This window comes from Myxine glutinosa, chromosome 3 (assembly GCF_964187855.1).
Source record: "Myxine glutinosa chromosome 3, kmMyxGlut1.1, whole genome shotgun sequence".
Classification (NCBI taxonomy): Eukaryota; Metazoa; Chordata; class Myxini; order Myxiniformes; family Myxinidae; genus Myxine; species Myxine glutinosa.
This window is the reverse complement of record NC_136263.1, coordinates 220,072,546-220,091,636: the sequence shown is the minus strand read 5'-3', so window position 1 is coordinate 220,091,636 and position 19,091 is coordinate 220,072,546. Positions and strand designations below refer to the sequence as shown.

General features: G+C 41.1%; 1 protein-coding gene across 7 annotated transcripts in view; it reads right to left on the bottom strand.

Annotated features, from left to right (window-relative positions):
* Positions 1 to 19,091, bottom strand: part of LOC137422850 (uncharacterized) — a 156,600-nt gene that overhangs the window by 99,530 nt on the left and 37,979 nt on the right. For 6 of the 7 annotated variants that reach the window (XR_013622940.1, XM_078775066.1, XM_078775065.1 and 3 more), the window contains one exon: positions 16,462 to 18,631. Coding sequence is in view for 6 of the 7 variants with exons in the window: in XM_078775066.1 (XP_078631192.1) it covers positions 16,462 to 18,631 (2,170 nt within the window). In the remaining variant the exon portion in view is untranslated. The remainder of the gene's footprint in view (positions 1 to 16,461; positions 18,632 to 19,091) is intronic. The other variant, XM_078775069.1, reaches the window with a different exon arrangement.

Sequence of the window (19,091 nt, the reverse complement as noted above, 5' to 3'; positions counted from 1 at the left end):
CATTTACTTCTGATATTTGGAACATTTTACCTCGATGTACAAACCATTTACTTCTGAAATTTGGAACATTTTACCTCGATGTACAAATCATTCACTTCTGATATTTGGAACATTTTACCTCGATGTACAAACCATTTACTTCTGATATTTGGAACATTTTACCTCGATGTACAAAGTATTTACTTCTGATATTTGGAACATTTTACCTCGATGTACAAACCATTTACTTCTGAAATTTGGAACATTTTACCTCGATGTACAAATCATTCACTTCTGAAATTTGGAACATTTTACCTCGATGTACAAATCATTTACTTCTGAAATTTGGAACATATTACCTCGATGTACAAATCATTTACTTCTGAAATTTGGAACATTTTACCTCGATGTACATATCATTTACTTCTGAAATTTGGAACATATTACCTCGATGTACAAACCATTTACTTCTGAAATTTGGAACATATTACCTCGATGTACAAACCATTTACTTCTGAAATTTGGAACATTTTACCTCGATGTACAAATCATTTACTTCTGAAATTTGGAACATATTACCTCGATGTACAAATCATTCACTTCTGATATTTGGAACATTTTACCTCGATGTACAAACCATTTACTTCTGATATTTGGAACATTTTACCTCGATGTACAAACCATTTACTTCTGAAATTTGGAACATTTTACCTCGATGTACAAATCATTTACTTCTGATATTTGGAACATTTTACCTCGATGTACAAATCATTTACTTCTGAAATTTGGAACATTTTACCTCGATGTACAAACCATTTACTTCTGATATTTGGAACATTTTACCTCGATGTACAAATCATTTACTTCTGAAATTTGGAACATTTTACCTCGATGTACAAACCATTTACTTCTGATATTTGGAACATTTTACCTCGATGTACAAATCATTTACTTCTGAAATTTGGAACATTTTACCTCGATGTACAAATCATTTACTTCTGAAATTTGGAACATTTTACCTCGATGAACAAATCATTCACTTCTGATATTTGGAACATTTTACCTCGATGTACAAACCATTTACTTCTGATATTTGGAACATTTTACCTCGATGTACAAAGTATTTACTTCTGAAATTTGGAACATTTTACCTCGATGTACAAATCATTCACTTCTGATATTTGGAACATTTTACCTCGATGTACAAACCATTTACTTCTGATATTTGGAACATATTACCTCGATGTACAAAGTATTTACTTCTGATATTTGGAACATTTTACCTCGATGTACAAATCATTCACTTCTGAAATTTGGAACATTTTACCTCGATGTACAAATCATTTACTTCTGAAATTTGGAACATTTTACCTCGATGTACAAACCATTTACTTCTGAAATTTGGAACATTTTACCTCGATGTACAAATCATTCACTTCTGATATTTGGAACATTTTACCTCGATGTACAAACCATTTACTTCTGATATTTGGAACATATTACCTCGATGTACAAAGTATTTACTTCTGATATTTGGAACATTTTACCTCGATGTACAAACCATTTACTTCTGAAATTTGGAACATTTTACCTCGATGTACAAATCATTCACTTCTGAAATTTGGAACATTTTACCTCGATGTACAAATCATTTACTTCTGAAATTTGGAACATTTTACCTCGATGTACAAATCATTCACTTCTGAAATTTGGAACATTTTACCTCGATGTACAAATCATTTACTTCTGAAATTTGGAACATATTACCTCGATGTACAAACCATTTACTTCTGAAATTTGGAACATTTTACCTCGATGTACAAATCATTTACTTCTGAAATTTGGAACATATTACCTCGATGTACAAATCATTCATTTCTGATATTTGGAACATTTTACCTCGATGTACAAACCATTTACTTCTGATATTTGGAACATTTTACCTCGATGTACAAACCATTTACTTCTGAAATTTGGAACATTTTACCTCGATGTACAAATCATTTACTTCTGATATTTGGAACATTTTACCTCGATGTACAAACCATTTACTTCTGAAATTTGGAACATTTTACCTCGATGTACAAATCATTTACTTCTGATATTTGGAACATTTTACCTCGATGTACAAATCATTTACTTCTGAAATTTGGAACATTTTACCTCGATGTACAAATCATTTACTTCTGAAATTTGGAACATTTTACCTCGATGTACAAATCATTTACTTCTGAAATTTGGAACATTTTACCTCGATGTACAAATCATTTACTTCTGAAATTTGGAACATTTTACCTCGATGTACAAACCATTTACTTCTGATATTTGGAACATTTTACCTCGATGTACAAATCATTTACTTCTGAAATTTGGAACATTTTACCTCGATGTACAAATCATTTACTTCTGAAATTTGGAACATTTTACCTCGATGTACAAATCATTTACTTCTGAAATTTGGAACATTTTACCTCGATGTACAAACCATTTACTTCTGATATTTGGAACATTTTACCTCGATGTACAAATCATTTACTTCTGAAATTTGGAACATTTTACCTCGATGTACAAATCATTTACTTCTGAAATTTGGACCATTTTACCTCGATGTACAAATCATTCACTTCTGAAATTTGGAACATTTTACCTCGATGTACAAATCATTTACTTCTGATATTTGGAACATTTTACCTCGATGTACAAACCATTTACTTCTGATATTTGGAACATTTTACCTCGATGTACAAATCATTTACTTCTGAAATTTGGAACATTTTACCTCGATGTACAAATCATTCACTTCTGAAATTTGGAACATTTTACCTCGATGTACAAACCATTTACTTCTGATATTTGGAACATTTTACCTCGATGTACAAACCATTTACTTCTGATATTTGGAACATTTTACCTCGATGTACAAACCATTTACTTCTGAAATTTGGAACATTTTACCTCGATGTACAAACCATTTACTTCTGATATTTGGAACATTTTACCTCGATGTACAAATCATTTACTTCTGAAATTTGGAACATTTTACCTCGATGTACAAATCATTTACTTCTGAAATTTGGAACATTTTACCTCGATGTACAAACCATTTACTTCTGATATTTGGAACATTTTACCTCGATGTACAAACCATTTACTTCTGAAATTTGGAACATTTTACCTCGATGTACAAACCATTTACTTCTGAAATTTGGAACATTTTACCTCGATGTACAAATCATTCACTTCTGAAATTTGGAACATTTTACCTCGATGTACAAACCATTTACTTCTGAAATTTGGAACATTTTACCTCGATGTACAAATCATTCACTTCTGATATTTGGAACATTTTACCTCGATGTACAAACCATTTACTTCTGAAATTTGGAACATATTACCTCGATGTACAAACCATTTACTTCTGATATTTGGAACATTTTACCTCGATGTACAAAGCATTTACTTCTGAAATTTGGAACATTTTACCTCGATGTACAAATCATTTACTTCTGAAATTTGGAACATTTTACCTCGATGTACAAATCATTTACTTCTGAAATTTGGAACATTTTACCTCGATGTACAAATCATTTACTTCTGAAATTTGGAACATTTTACCTCGATGTACAAAGTATTTACTTCTGAAATTTGGAACATTTTACCTCGATGTACAAATCATTTACTTCTGATATTTGGAACATTTTACCTCGATGTACAAATCATTTACTTCTGATATTTGGAACATTTTACCTCGATGTACAAATCATTTACTTCTGATATTTGGAACATGTTACCTCGATGTACAAATCATTTACTTCTGAAATTTGGAACATTTTACCTCGATGTACAAACCATTTACTTCTGATATTTGGAACATTTTACCTCGATGTACAAATCATTTACTTCTGATATTTGGAACATTTTACCTCGATGTACAAATCATTTACTTCTGATATTTGGAACATTTTACCTCGATGTACAAACCATTTACTTCTGATATTTGGAACATTTTACCTCGATGTACAAACCATTTACTTCTGATATTTGGAACATTTTACCTCGATGTACAAATCATTCACTTCTGATATTTGGAACATTTTACCTCGATGTACAAACCATTTACTTCTGAAATTTGGAACATTTTACCTCGATGTACAAATCATTTACTTCTGATATTTGGAACATTTTACCTCGATGTACAAATCATTTACTTCTGATATTTGGAACATGTTACCTCGATGTACAAATCATTTACTTCTGAAATTTGGAACATTTTACCTCGATGTACAAATCATTTACTTCTGATATTTGGAACATTTTACCTCGATGTACAAACCATTTACTTCTGAAATTTGGAACATTTTACCTCGATGTACAAATCATTTACTTCTGAAATTTGGAACATTTTACCTCGATGTACAAATCATTTACTTCTGATATTTGGAACATTTTACCTCGATGTACAAACCATTTACTTCTGATATTTGGAACATTTTACCTCGATGTACAAATCATTCACTTCTGATATTTGGAACATATTACCTCGATGTACAAATCATTCACTTCTGAAATTTGGAACATTTTACCTCGATGTACAAATCATTTACTTCTGATATTTGGAACATTTTACCTCGATGTACAAATCATTTACTTCTGAAATTTGGAACATATTACCTCGATGTACAAAGTATTTACGTCTGAAATTTGGAACATATTACCTCGATGTACAAATCATTTACTTCTGAAATTTGGAACATTTTACCTCGATGTACAAAGTATTTACTTCTGAAATTTGGGACATATTACCTCAATGTACAAAGTATTGACTTCTGGAATTTGCAGCCGATTTCATCCAGTAGAAGCCGAGAAACGTGTGCTCAGTCCCCATGTTAAAGCTGAATACACAGAAACGATCACATATACACAGAAACGATCCCATATACACAGAAACGATCCCATATACACAGAAACGATCCGAAATACACAGAAACGATCCCAAACACACAGAAACGATCCCATATACACAGAAACGATCCCATATACACAGAAACGATCCCATATACACAGAAACGATCCCATATACACAGAAACGATCCGAAATACACAGAAACGATCCCAAACACACAGAAACGATCCCATATACACAGAAACGATCCCATATACACAGAAACGATCCCATAAACACAGAAACGATCCAATACACACAGAAACGATCCCATAAACACAGAAACGATCCCATATACACAGAAACGATCCCAAATACACAGAAACGATCCCATATACACTGAAACGACCCCATATACACAGAAACGATCCCATACACACAGAAACGATCCCATAAACACTGAAACGATCCCAAATACACAGAAACGATCCCAAATGCACAGAAACGATCCCATATACACAGAAACGATCCCATATACACAGAAACGATGCCATATACACAGAACCGATCCCAAATACACAGAAACGATCCCATATACACAGAAACGATCCCAAATACACAAACAATCCCACATACACAGAAACGATCCCATATACACAGAAACGATCCCAAATACACAGAAACGATCCCATATACACAGGAACGATCCCAAATACACAGAAACGATCCCATATACACAGAAACGATGCCATATACACAGAAACGATCCCAAATACACAGAAACGATCCCATATACACAGAAACGATCCCAAATACACAAACAATCCCACATACACAGAAACGTCCCCAAATACACAGAAACTATCCCAAACACACAGAAACGACCCCATATACACAAACTATCCCATATAAAGGAATGGCGCTTTACACCTCCCTTTGATTCCAATGATCCCACGTATACAACCACGATGTATTATATATGTGTATAAGCCATATGCATGTTTTTGCTTCATATATGTGCTACGGGTTGTATTTACCTTCGCCACCAAAGGTGGATGGAGGTTATGTTTTCACACCTGTCTGTTTGTCTGTCTGTCTGTGAATACGATATCTCAAAAAGTTGTGGATAGATTCGGACGAAATTTGGCAGAGAGGTAGCTTATGTGACATGGACGAAATGATTAGATTTTGGTGAAGATTCGGGTCCGGCTAGTAGAGTTATATAAAGTGATTCTTCACCATTGGGAGATCGGGTGAAAAGCGATGTATAACATGATATTTAAAAAAGTAGTGGATGAGTTATGACTAAACCTCGGAGGTGTGTTGGTTCGGTGACGAGAACAAGCCGATTTTGGTTCAGGTCCGAAACCAGATCCGCATCAGTGGGATACAAAACATAAACTGTTCAACCTGGGGGAGGTATGCTCTCAACCGAATGCCATTCTAGTTTTACCCTGCGCTCGCGAAGTGAAAAGCGGGGTCAACAGCTCTCCCTACCTCTTCCACCTCTTCCACATCTTACCCTACCCCTCCTCCCCCCTGTTCTGTATCTGATGCTCCCCCTTCCTCTTCATTAACGGTATGGACCTCAAACATCCGGGGCCTTCGTTCAAACTTAACTGATCTCTCCATACAGGTTGCTTCTGTCAAACCAGACGTGATCTGCTTAACAGAAACTTTCCTCCTTTATGATGTCTCTGATTCCATAGTATCTCTCCCGGGCTACTCCCTCCTCCGGTATGATAGACCTGAGCCTCGTCCTGGAGGCGGGGTTGCTATCTTTATCAAAAACTCTCTTCCTCACTCGCCCTGCACTGCACTCTCTCCACCTCACCCCCAGGAATACCTCTGGCTACGGCTTCCCCTTCGCTCCCACCTCTTGTTCATATGTGTGTTGTACCGTCCACCAAACAGTGATGACTCCATCTACATCTCGCTGTCTGATGATATGGACCAACTTCTATCTACTCATCCCAACTCTCTCTTCCTCATATGTGGTGATTTCAACTGTCATCATGCCAGTTGGCTGGGTGTGGGTACCTCTCTCACCAGCCATGGCTCCTCAGCAAAGAACTTCTGCGACTCACTGGGACTGACACAATCTGTCAATTTCCCGACCCGGATCTCAGTCAACGGAACATCTTCTCTTCTGGACTTGGTTATGACTAACTTCCCTGAAAATGTCTGCTGCTCTTCTTCTGCTCCGATCGGATCATCTGATCATGTCCTTGTTAAAGTGGACATCTCTCTGACCATCCTCAGGGAGCCTGCTCAGCGTCGACGAGTCTGGCATCTCACTCAGGCCAACTGGCACGGTCTTCAAGCGGCCATCAATCATCTGGACTGGTCTCCCATCTCTACCACCTCTGACATCAACTCATCCTGGGAATTCTTCCAAAGTAAATTGCTCTCTCTCATGCACAGATTTATCCCATCTCGTCTTCAGTTGTCATACCCTTCCTCCCGTCCATGGTACACGGAATCTTGTGGTGAGGCTGTTGCCCAGAAACAACTTGCCTTCGTCTCCTGGAAAGCAAATCCAACGGAAGGAAATCTCATTTCCTTTCACAAAGCCCGAAACAAGTGTGTGTCCACCCTCAGGAGAGCCAGGAAACAATATCTCTCCGTTCTCAAGACCGAACTCTCTTATCTGTCTCCCTCTTCCAAATCCTGGTGGCGTCTGGTCAAATCCGTTTCTGGTGTTTGTTCCCCCTCCATCCCCTCCCTTACCTCAAACGGCTACACAGCTGACTCCGCACGTGAAAAAGCTGAATGCCTCAACTCTGTGTTTGCCTCTAAATCTTGTGTCCCAAACCCATCCCTCTCTGTACCCACCATACCCAGTCGTACCCTGCTGCTCCTGGACTCCGTGTCCTTTCCTCCTGACAAGGTGGAAAAGTTTCTGTCAACCCTCGACTCTGATTCTGCAACTGGACCCGACGGCATCAGCCCACGGGTCCTAAAATCCTGCTCTGCTGCTCTATCTCACCCTCTCTCTGTTCTCTTCACCCTCTCTTTTGCTCAAGGTCAACTGCCATCTGCTTGGAAATCAGCCAACATCACCGCTTTGCACAAAAAAGGTGCAAAAACAGATCCTAGCAACTACAGACCAATCAGCCTTCTCCCAATTATCAGCAAAGTCATGGAATCCATCATTGCTTCGGATATGAAATCTTTCCTCTTCTCCAATGGCTTGATCTCTGATCATCAATTTGGTTTCAGACCAGGTCACTCTACTCTGGACATGCTGCTTCTGCTGTCTCAACAATGGATGGAGGTCCTCAATGCCAAACAGGAAATTAGAGCTGTCTCCCTCGACATATCACGTGCCTTCGACACGGTCTGGCACCCCGCTCTGCTCACCAAACTCTCCTCCTTTGGTATCCATGGAAATCTCCACGCATGGCTGGCGGACTTCCTCTCTAGTCGTCGTCAACGTGTGGCCCTGAATGGGTTTCTCTCATCTCCTCTTCCTGTTCAGGCTGGAGTTCCCCAAGGCAGTGTTCTGGGCCCCGTGCTTTTTCTGGTCTTCATCAATGATCTCTCTGACTCTCTCGAAAATCCTCTCTATCTCTTTGCTGATGACTCCACTCTCTGCCGCTCCATTCCTCTTCCCTCAGATCGGCAGTCTGCTGCTTCCTCACTCTCTGAAGACCTGGACAAAATCACAGACTGGTCAAACAAGTGGAACATGTCTTTCAATCCTGACAAATCTCACATTCTTACTATGTCTCTCCGAAAAGATCGACTGGACAACCCTCCCATCTACTTTCTCAACAATCCTCTCCAAGAAGTTCTGTCGCTCAAGATTTTGGGTCTCACTATCTGCCATGATCTTTCTTGGGAAAACCACATTTCCAAGCTGGCCTCCAAAGCCAGTCGCCGACTGGGCATCCTCCGTCGTGCGAAGTCCTTCCTCGGCACACCTGAGCTCCTCACCACATACAAGGCTTTCATCCGCAGCTCAATGGAATACTGTTCTCCCCTATGGGCCGGTGCTCCTGCCTCACACCTAGCTCGGCTTCACGCTGTTGAAACCAAAGCTTTCAGAATTATTGGAATCTCCCGCGATGAAGCTATCTCTGAGGGCCTTTCACTCACTCACCGCAGGCAGGTAGGTGGTCTTTCTGTCTTCTACCGACTCCTCTCCGGCCTTGCACCCCCAGCTCTCTCTGTGCTCTGTCCCCCAAATATTCCTACAGGTCGCACAAGATCTGCCAGCAACCCTCTGATGGTTAAACTGCCGAAATCTCGGCTCTCTGCTCACCTTCACTCTTTCATTCCTCTTTTCTCCCGCCTCTGGAACAAACTCCCTCACTCCCTTCAATCCCACTCCTCCCTCCAGGTCTTTAAAACAGCTGTTCACCACCATCTCTTATCTTCCCCCATCCAAAACCTTGATCTTTTCTACCCCCGCTAATTCACCCCAGATCCACCTTGTTTGAAATTCCAACTTCTTTCCTGGAAGTCCTGGCAGTGTCCATATGTTTTATAACTCTCCCACCGCCCCCTTCCCACGCCCCCCCCCCCCCCAAAGCCCTCGCCCTCTCTCAGATCTCTCGATGTCTCCATGTCTCTCGGTCCCTGCTCTCAAATGTTGTGTTTGTGTCCTTCCCCCTCTCTCCCCATCTTGTCTACCGCTCCCTATGTTATATGTTTTATGTGTCGGTTTGTCTTTCTGTGTGATTAATGTTCGCTCTTTCACGAGCCTCGACCTTGTATACAAAAAAAAAAAAAAAAAAAAAAAAAAAGCAATCAGTTGCATACGTACATATGTCGTAAGTATGTATGTGTCTGCATTTTAAAAAAAAACATTTTCTTGGCAACCGTTGGTCCAATTGACACAATTTTCCCCGTCGGAGCACCTCCTCTTGTATAAATTTTCAGTAATAATTATGACGTCATAGGTTTCGTGGTACAGAAGCAATCTTGGAAAAACCGAAAGATTTCTGTTTTATTCGTTTGTTAATATACCTCAGCCATTGACAAATCTGGAACTAAGTCTTTATAAGTTCATCAAATACTGACACCGCGAATGACATTCGCTGAGCTAAATGTTGATATTGTGGCGGACACAATGCCAGCGGGTAATAATTCCGCGCACCAGTGGGTGACGCGAGCGACCGGGCGTGGAAGCACGGCTCGGGCCACGCCCGGAGCAAAGGCGTCTTGAGGCGCAGGGTGGAACTGAAATACATGCCCCGCCTTTCGGCCGACCGGCCACGCCCGAGGGCAATGCATGGCCTCGGGACATATATGCGGGCTCGAAAGTCGGTACGTGCGAGCATAGAATAAAGTGTTTGGTTTTATACAACGAGTGGTGGCCTACCTTCTCGGCAAACGGGTTGTGTGTGCACAGCACCACACTGGTGACCCCGACTGGTTCAGCCGTAGCTGACCCCTGAACGTGCCATGGCTACCAACGCTGTCGCCGTTAAACTCCCGGAGTTCTGGGAAGCACAGGCCGACGTTTGGTTTGTGCAGGCCGAAGCCCAATTCCAGCTCCGGGGCATCACGGCGGACGACACCATGTACTTTCACATGGTCGCCGCCCTCGGGCCCGGCACTGCCGCCCGTGTCGTGTCCGTCTTTCAGCACCCGCCGGGCGCCCACATGTACGCGTCGCTCAAACGACTGCTCCTCACCACGTTTGGGCTCACAGAGGCCGACCGCGCCGATCGCCTCCTTGACCTTCCCGCCATCGGCGACACACGACCGTCCATTCGGATGGATTATATGTTGTCCCTTCTTAGCGACAAATGCCCGGATTTCCTTTTCCGAGCGCTTTTCCTCCGCAAGCTACCTGCGCAAGTGCGGCTCGCGCTGGCCGGTTCAGCCATAATGGAACCCCGCACCCTGGAATGTCGATTCTTTTATATTGTTCGAAATTTTCTATTACCTGTGGAATGTGCATTCTTTTCTGTTGTTTGACATTTTCTATTACCTGTGGAATGTCCCTTTTTTCTATTGTTCGACATTTCCTATAAGCTCTGGAATGTCATTCTTTTCTATTGTTCGACATTTTATATAAGCTATGGAATGTCCATTCTTTTCTGTTGTTCGACATTTTCTATTACCTGTGGAATGTCCCTTTTTTCTATTGTTCGACATTTCCTATAAGCTCTGGAATGTCATTCTTTTCTATTGTTCGACATTTTATATAAGCTATGGAATGTCCATTCTTTTCTGTTGTTCGACATTTTCTATGAGCTATGGAATGTTCATTCTTTTCTATTGTTCGACATTTTCTCTTACCTATGGAATGTCCCTTCTTTTATATTGTTCGATATTTTCTATAAGCTATGAAATGTCCATTCTTTTATATTGTTCGACATTTTCTATTACCTATGGAATGTCCCTTCTTTTCTATTGTTTGACATTTTCTATTACCTATGGAATGTCCCTTCTTTTCTATTGTTCAACATTTTCTAATACCTATGGAATGTCATTCTTTTCTATTGTTTGACATTTTCTATAAGCTCTGGAATCTCCATTCTTTTCTATTGTTCGACATTTTCTATAAGCTATGGAATGTCCATTCTTTTCTATGGTTTGACATTTTCTATAAGCTCTGGAATCTCCATTCTTTTCTATTGTTCGACATTTTCTATAGGCTATGGAATGTCCATTCTTTTCTATTGTTCGACATTTTCTATAAGCTATGGAATGTCCCTTCTTTTCTATGGTTTGACATTTTCTATTACCTGTGGAATGTCCATTCTTTACTATTGTTCGACATTTTCTATTACCTATGGAATGTCATTCTTTTCTATTGTTCGACATTTTCTATAAGCTATGGAATGTCCATTCTTTTCTATTGTTTGACAATTTCTATTACCTATGGAATGTCCCTTCTTTTCTATTGTTTGACATTTTCTATTACCTATGGAATGTCCCTTCTTTTCTATTGTTCGACATTTTCTAATACCTGTGAAATGTCCCTTCTTTTCTATTGTTCGACATTTTCTATTACCTCTGGAATGTCCCTTCTTTTCTATTGTTTGACATTTTCTATTGCCTACGGAATGTCCCTTCTTTTCTATTGTTCGACATTTTCTATTACCTATGGAATGTCATTCTTTTCTATTGTTCGACATTTTCTATAAGCTCTGGAATGTCCATTCTTTTCTATTGTTCGACATTTTCTATTACCTATGGAATGTCCATTCTTTTCTATTGTTTGACATTTTCTATAAGCTATGGAATGTCCATTCCTTTCTATTGTTCGACATTTTCTATAAGCTCTGGAATGTCCATTCTTTTCTGTTGTTCGACATTTTCTATTACCTATGGAATGTCCATTCTTTTCTATTGTTCGACATTTTCTATTACCTATGGAATGTCCCTTCTTTTCTATTGTTCGACATTTTCTATTACCTGTGGAATGTCCCTTTTTTTCTATTGTTCGACATTTTCTATTACCTTGAAATGTCCCTTCTTTTCTATTGTTCGACATTTTCAAATACCTATGGAATGTCCCTTCTTTTCTATTGTTCGACATTTTCAAATACCTATGGAATGTCCCTTCTTTTCTATTGTTCGACATTTTCTATTACCTATGGAATGTCATTCTTTTCTATTGTTCGACATTTTCTATAAACTATAGAATGTCCATTCTTTTCTATTGTTCGACATTTTCTATAAGCTCTGGAATGTCCATTCTTTTCTATTGTTCGACATTTTCTATTACCTATGGAATGTCCATTCTTTTCTATTGTTCGACATTTTCTATAACCTATGGAATGTCCATTCTTTTCTATTGTTCGACATTTTCTATAAGCTATGGAATGTCCATTCTTTTCTATTGTTCGACATTTTCTATAAGCTCTGGAATGTCCATTCTTTTCTGTTGTTCGACATTTTCTATTACCTATGGAATGTCCCTTCTTTTCTATTGTTCGACATTTTCTATAACCTATGGAATGTCCATTATTTTCTATTGTTCGACATTTTCTATAAGCTCTGGAATGTCCATTATTTTCTATTGTTTGCCACCTGGCACATACCCTTATATACAACATGCATTTTAAGGCCATTTTCCCAGCTCGAGCGGGTATTAGCCTTGCGGTCCCCATGACAATCTTCTCCATTTTGCCCTATTTTCTGCATCTCCCCTTGTTAACCCCCTTGCCCGCATTTCTTCTTCCACCATCTTTAGCCAAGTCTTTCTCGGTCTTCCCCGTCCTCTACTTCCTTCTACATTCATTTCCATCACTCTTCTCAACCAGTCACTTTCATCCTTCCTCAACACATGACCAAACCATCTCAACCTGTTCATCTTCACAGCATCAATCACAGGCTCTATTCCCATCATATTTCGCAATTCATCATTTGTCTTCCTCTCTCTCAACGATATTCCGCACATCCACCGAACCATTCGCATTTCCACCCTTTCCAGCCTTCGTTGCTGCTCTACATTCATTACCCATGTCTCGGTCCCATCTATATATATAAAACACAGTTTGTGTGTGTGTGTGTGTGTGTGTGTGTGTGTGTGTGTGTGTGTGTGTGTGTGTGTGTGTGTAATGTTACCGATAGACTCCTAAACGGAGAGGCTTACGTGCTTGATATTTGACATAGACATGGCCATTGAGCGTGGGACGAACATGGCCGAACTCAAAATATTTGACGATCCATATTTTTTATTCATATTTACCTCAGCGCATTTCAGCGCACGGAATCAATGGAATCAGAGCAGGTGGGTGCTGATTCGCTCAGAGCGATCACGTGATGACGCTATGACGCTATGACGCTATGAACGCTATGACGCTATGACGCTATGAACGATATGACGCTATGACGCTATGAAAAAAAAAATCACTATGACGCTATGAAACGCTATGACGCTATGAACGCTATGACGCTATGACGCTATGACGCTATGAAAAAAAAAATCGCTATGACGCTATGAAACGCTATGACGCTATGAACGATATGACGCTATGAACGCTATGACGCTATGAACGCTATGACGCTATGAAAAAAAAAATCGCTCGCTTTGCCAAGGGGCTCGCTCCCCCCCCCCCCCGTTCCCCTCCCCCCCCCTCCCCTCCCCCGCCCGGCAATGCCGGGTACTTCTGCTAGTAACTCATAACACTAACACTTCTCACACATGCAGCATACACCTTTCCCTTCAGCTTCAACGACACTCCCCTCCTCGTCAGCACGCCACTCAGTTCCCGAAACTGCTTCCATGCACATCTCACTCTAGCAACCGTTGCCGAGTCTGATCCACCTTCTCCATTCAGCATGTCTCCGAGGTAGCAAAATTATACCCTTATATAAAAGGGCCTTTTCTATGCCCCTGGCATTTTACCCAAGAATGCTCGAGGGAACGATCTCAGGACATGTTTATACGTTCCCAGAACAATTACCATATAATATAGGATTTGTAAATTATAAATACGAGTGAGGTGCCCGTGCTACGCATATCTATTCTTTCCTTGCTTAGCACGGGTGGGAGGCCAGAAGCAAACAGTCAATGCAGAAACGGCGAATGCTAAAACATGAAACCAATAAATTCCGTATTACTGTAGCACCTTCAGTCGCACATCAGACATGGACAGCAAGTTCGTGAAGGACTTCCATGAAAAACGTACCCGTTGGCAAACAAACGGATACGTTTGTTCCATACCCAGTCAATGGCGAATCTGCATTTGGCGATCCGCGAATTTCACATTTAGAAAGTAGAAACTCTTACGACATTTCGTCATTCACTTGAACTCGATATCTCTTTTTTCATTCCAAACAGCAGAACTCCAATCGCAAATTAAATAGCATTAATATAAAAAATAAACTTTTAACAATATTCGTGACACAAACAAATTTTTCAATCCTGATGTGAAGTTCCGTACGGTTGGGTGAATACAATTACGAATTCAAAATCGTACTTGTATTCACTCAATTCCAATCATCAATTGATACTTTAACAAAATACTGTTTTAAATGACGGTTGTATTGGGATATTATCAAACCCGCTCATTGCCATAATCTGTCCACTTCCGCATTCGCGGCAGGTTCATAATTCTCATCAAAATTTAACAGTATTTGTAGAATTTCAATAAAAGCCACATCACTGTTCATATCGGTAAATATTATTCCATCGTGTTTGGTAAAACTGGAAAATTGGAAAACTTGGAAAATTGGAAAAACAACATAGCCGATTTTACTCGAGGGGGGCCTAGGATCACACACGAAAAATATCGTTGGATCGGTTCAGCCGTTTTAGCGGTACCTTCGAACAGACGGACGGACGGACATTTGGTAAATTATAGTAAGATGAGACTCATGAGAGTTGATCACAAGGACAACAAGCGTTACGCCTAGGTCCCCCATCGGTGAAGTGATGTGAGTTAACAAAGTGGAGGACGCAGAAAACATGCTATGATATGATATTTCGCTCACAAGGTTCAGACATACATGGAGGCGGCCATCTTGGATTTTGACGTGGCCACCCAATTTTCAATAGCGTTCTTCCTTATGCCTAGATACACCCACACACCAGATTAGAAGTTGGTACTTCGCTTATTTTTCAAGATATTCCACTCACAAGGTTCAGACATACATGGCGGCGGCCATCTTGGATTTTGACGTGGCGACCCAATTTTCAATAGCGTTCTTCCTTGTGCCCAGATACACCCAAACACCAGATTAGAAGTTGGTACTTTGCTTATTTTTCAAGATATTACGCTCACAAGGTTCAGACATATATATGGTGGTGGCCATATTGGATTTTGACGTGGCGTCCCAATTTACAATAGCGTTCTTCCTTATGCCGAGATACACCGACACACAAAATTAGAAGTTGGTACTTCGCTTATTTTTCAAGATATTCATCTCACAAGGTTCAGACATACATGGGGGCGGCCATCTTGGATTTTGACGTGGCGACCCAATTTACAATAGCGTTCTTCCTTATGCCGAGATACACCCACACACCAAATTAGAAGTTGGTACTTCGATTATTTTTCAAGATATTCATCTCACAAGGTTCAGACGTACATGGCGGCGGCCATCTTGGATTTTGACGTGGCGACCCAATTTTAAACAGCGTTCCTCCTTGTGCCTAGATACACCCACACACCAGATTAGAAGTTGGTACATCGCTTATTTTTCAAGATATTTCGCTCACAAGGTTCAGACATATATATGGTGGCGGCCATCTTGGATTTTGACGTGGCGACCCAATTTTCAATCGCGTTCTTCCTTGTGCCGAGGTACACCCACACACCAAATTAGAAGTTGGTACTTCACTTATTTTTCAAGATATGCAGGTTACAAGGTTCAGTCATACATGGCATCAGACTTACATGGCGGCGGCCATCTTGGATTTTGACGTGGGTTGCACCCACACACCAAATTCGAATGCGGTCCTTCGCTTACGCACGCACGCACGCCCGCACGCACGCACACACGCACGCCCGCACGCACGCACACACGCACGCACGGACGGACGGACACACGGACGGACGGACGGACACACGGACGGAGAGGAAAGCCATAGTCCCCCTTTCGCTCCACTGAGCGACGGGGGACACAAGTGAAGAACCAATATGACATTTCAAGTGCAGTACAACATTGAAATATAAAAGTGTTCTTACCTGGAGTTGGTGCCTGGGATGTCGGTTTTGATGTTGATATCTTTGTGTTAGTGAGAGTTACCACTTCAGGGGTTGATTGTGATGTTGTTGACATTTCTGTTGTTTCTGTTGTTGTTTCTGTTGTTGATGGTTCCATTGTTGATGGTTCTGTTGTTGATGGTTCTGTTGTTGATGGTTCAGTTGTTGTTTCTGCTGGTGTTGTTGTCTTTGTGGTGGTAAGTGTTCCCACCTCAGTGGTTGATTGTGTTGTTGATGGTTCTGTTGTTGTTGTTTCTCCTGGTGTTGTTGTCTTTGTGGTGGTAAGTGTTCCCACCTCAGTGGTTGATTGTGTTTTTGATGGTTCTGTTGTTGTTGGTTCTACTGGTGTTGTGGGCATCTTTGTGGTGATAAGTGTTCCGACTTCAATGGTTGATTGTGTTGTTGATGGTTCTGTTGTTGTTTCTGCTGGTGTTGTTGGCGTCTTTGTGGTCGTTAGTGTTTCCACCTCAGGGGTTGATTGTGTTGTTGACGGTTCTGTTGTTGTTTCTGCTGGTGTTGTTGGCGTCTTGGTGGTGGTTAGTGTTTCCACCTCAGGGGTTGATTGTGTTGTTGATGGTTCTGTTGTTGTTGTTTCTGCTGGTGTTGTTGTCTTTGTGGAGGGTAGTGTTCCCACCTCAGGGGTTGATTGTGTTGTTGATGGTTCTGTTGTTGATGTTTCTGCTTGTGTTGTTGGCGTCTTTGTGGTGGTAAGTGTTCCAACCTCAGGAGTTGATTGTGTTGTTGACGGTTCTGTTGTTGATGTTTCTGCTGGTGTTGTTGTATTTGTGGTGGTAAGTGTTCCCACCTCAGTGGTTGATTGTGTTGTTGATGGTTCTGTTGTTGTTTCTGCTGGTGTTGTTGGCATCTTTGTGGTGGTTAGTGTTCCAACCTCAGGAGTTGATTGTGTTGTTGATGGTTCTGTTGTTGTTGTTGTTTCTGCTGGTGTTGTTGGCATCTTTGTGGAGGGTAGTGTTCCCACCTCAGGGGTTGATTGTGTTGTTGATGGTTCTGTTGTTGATGTTTCTGCTTGTGTTGTTGGCGTCTTTGTGGAGGGAAGTGTTCCAACCTCAGGAGTTGATTGTGTTGTTGACGGTTCTGTTGTTGTTGTTTCTGCTGGTGTTGTTGTCTTTGTGGTGGTTAGTGTTCCAACCTCAGGAGTTGATTGTGTTGTTGATGGTTCTGTTGTTGTTGTTTCTGCTGGTGTTGTTGTCTTTGTGGTGGTAAGTGTTCCCACCTCAGTGGTTGATTGTGTTGTTGATGGTTCTGTTGTTGTTTCTGCTGGTGTTGTTGGCATCTTTGTGGTGGTTAGTGTTCCAACCTCAGGAGTTGATTGTGTTGTTGATGGTTCTGTTGTTGTTTCTGCTGGTGTTGTTGTCTTTGTGGTGGTAAGTTTTCCCACCTCAGTGGTTGATTGTGTTGTTGACGGTTCTGTTGTTGTTTCTGCTGGTGTTGTTGGCGTCTTTGTGGTGGTAAGTGTTCCAACCTCAGGAGTTGATTGTGTTGTTGGCGGTTCTGTTGTTGTTGTTTCTGCTGGTGTTGTTGGCGTCTTTGTGGAGGGAAGTGTTCCAACCTCAGGAGTTGATTGTGTTGTTGACGGTTCTGTTGTTGATGTTTCTGCTGGTGTTGTTGTCTTTGTGGTGGTAAGTGTTCCCACCTCAGTGGTTGATTGTGTTGTTGATGGTTCTGTTGTTGTTTCTGCTGGTGTTGTTGGCATCTTTGTGGTGGTTAGTGTTCCAACCTCAGGAGTTGATTGTGTTGTTGATGGTTCTGTTGTTGTTTCTGCTGGTGTTGTTGTCTTTGTGGTGGTAAGTGTTCCCACCTCAGTGGTTGATTGTGTTGTTGACGGTTCTGTTGTTGTTTCTGCTGGTGTTGTTGGCGTCTTTGTGGAGGTTAGTGTTCCCACCTCAGGAGTTGATTGTGTTGTTGACGGTTCTGTTGTTGTTTCTGCTGGTGTTGTTGGCGTCTTTGTGGAGGTAAGTGTTCCCACCTCAGTGGTTGATTGTGTTGTCGATGGTTCTGTTGTTGTTTCTGCTGGTGTTGTTGTCTTTGCGGTGGTTAGTGTTCTCATCTCAGGGGTTGATTGTGTTGTTGACTGTTCTGTTGTTGTTGTTTCTGCTGGTGTTGTTGGCTTTGTGGTGGTTAGTGTTCCCACCTCAGGAGTTGATTGTGTTGTTGACGGTTCTGTTGTTGATGTTTCTGCTGGTGTTGTTGTCTTTGTCGAGGGAAGTGTTCCCACCTCAGGGGTTGATTGTGTTGTTGACGGTTCTGTTGTTGTTTCTGCTGGTGTTGTTGTCTTTGTGGAGGTAAGCAGTCCCACCTCAGGGGATGATTGTGTTGTTGATGGTTCTGTTGTTGTTTCTGCTGGTGTTGTTGTCTTTGTGGAGGTAAGTGGTCCCACCTCAGGGGATGATTGTGTTGTTGATGGTTCTGTTGTTGTTTCTGCTGGTGTTGTTGGCGTCTTTGTGGAGGTAAGTGGTCCCACCTCAGGGGATGATTGTGTTGTTGATGGTTCTGTTGTTGTTTCTGCTGGTGTTGTTGTCTTTGTGGAGGTAAGTTTTCCCACCTCAGGGGTTGATTGTGTTGTTGACGGTTCTGTTGTTGTTTCTGCTGGT